Source organism: Octopus bimaculoides, chromosome 27 (genome assembly GCF_001194135.2).
Source record: "Octopus bimaculoides isolate UCB-OBI-ISO-001 chromosome 27, ASM119413v2, whole genome shotgun sequence".
In the NCBI taxonomy this organism is placed as follows: domain Eukaryota; kingdom Metazoa; phylum Mollusca; class Cephalopoda; order Octopoda; family Octopodidae; genus Octopus; species Octopus bimaculoides.
In genome coordinates, this window is record NC_069007.1 from 7,621,797 (window position 1) to 7,622,792 (window position 996).

A 996-nucleotide genomic window follows, 5' to 3' on the forward strand; every position below is an offset into this window, starting at 1 on the left:
AATATAAAATTTACGCTGCATTAAATGAAAAATAAAAATTTTACAACAGTATATACGCATACTAGACTATCTAAAACATACATATATACACCAAAATACACAGATACATACGCACAGACAATATACGTATACGTTTTTTAAAATTTATATTAGTTTTAGATTACGTCGTCATTTCTCTCCCATTTTTAACAAAACTGTCCGAAGAACGGGAACGTGAAACTCTGAGTAACAGCATTTTGTTATATTTCTGCTGCTTTTAAATAAAGCATATTACTCTACCTCTGGTATTTGAGTACTCTTTTCTCCACCTTGTTTCACATTTATGTGTTTACTCCGGTCTGTCTGTTTCTATCTGTCTGTCTCTTTCTATCTATCTATCTATCTATTTATCTATCTCACACACACACACACACACACACACATACATACACACATCTCTTATTCCTCAAAAAAATCTGCTGAAGTCATATGCAGAGCGAGATGGGCTTCGCCAGATTTCAAAATGATGTAAGACATGCTGTATGCGACGTCAGTCGGCGCCCCTACGACCCCATTATTAGTTGAGCACACAATGCCTATAACAAGATAAGAGTTCATCCGATATGATAACCATTTCAATCTTAACCGTCGATGATGTTCTTAGGTTACACAGACAACAGATGGAAGAGGAACGACGACGAACGGAAGCAGAAGCGGAGGAATTGGAGCGGCGGAGGCTTCAAGAAGCAGAAGCAGAAAAGAAGAGGAAGGAGGAATATGCCAGGAAGATTCTTCAGTTGAAAATGAAACAAATAGACGAAGAACGACGCCGTCAGGGTACGTAACAACTATTTACTTAGGTACCTACCTGTATAACTACTTAGGTACTTTCCTGCCTACTGACATGTTAGTTATCAAGCAAGATAGACGGACAGATGTCGGTGTGTCTCTATCTATCTATCTATCTTTCTATCTATCTATCTATCTATCTATCTATCTATCTATCTATCTATCTAT

The 996-nt window shown here is 37.2% G+C and overlaps 1 protein-coding gene across 1 annotated transcript in view; it reads left to right on the top strand.

The window, feature by feature from the left end:
• Window positions 1-587: 587 nt before the first annotated feature.
• Window positions 588-996, top strand: part of LOC106875207 (uncharacterized) — a 5,667-nt gene continuing 5,258 nt past the window's right edge. The window contains exon 1 of the mRNA XM_014923252.2: window positions 588-816. Within this exon, the coding sequence (XP_014778738.2) occupies window positions 603-816 (214 nt within the window). The 5' untranslated portion in view covers window positions 588-602. The remainder of the gene's footprint in view (window positions 817-996) is intronic.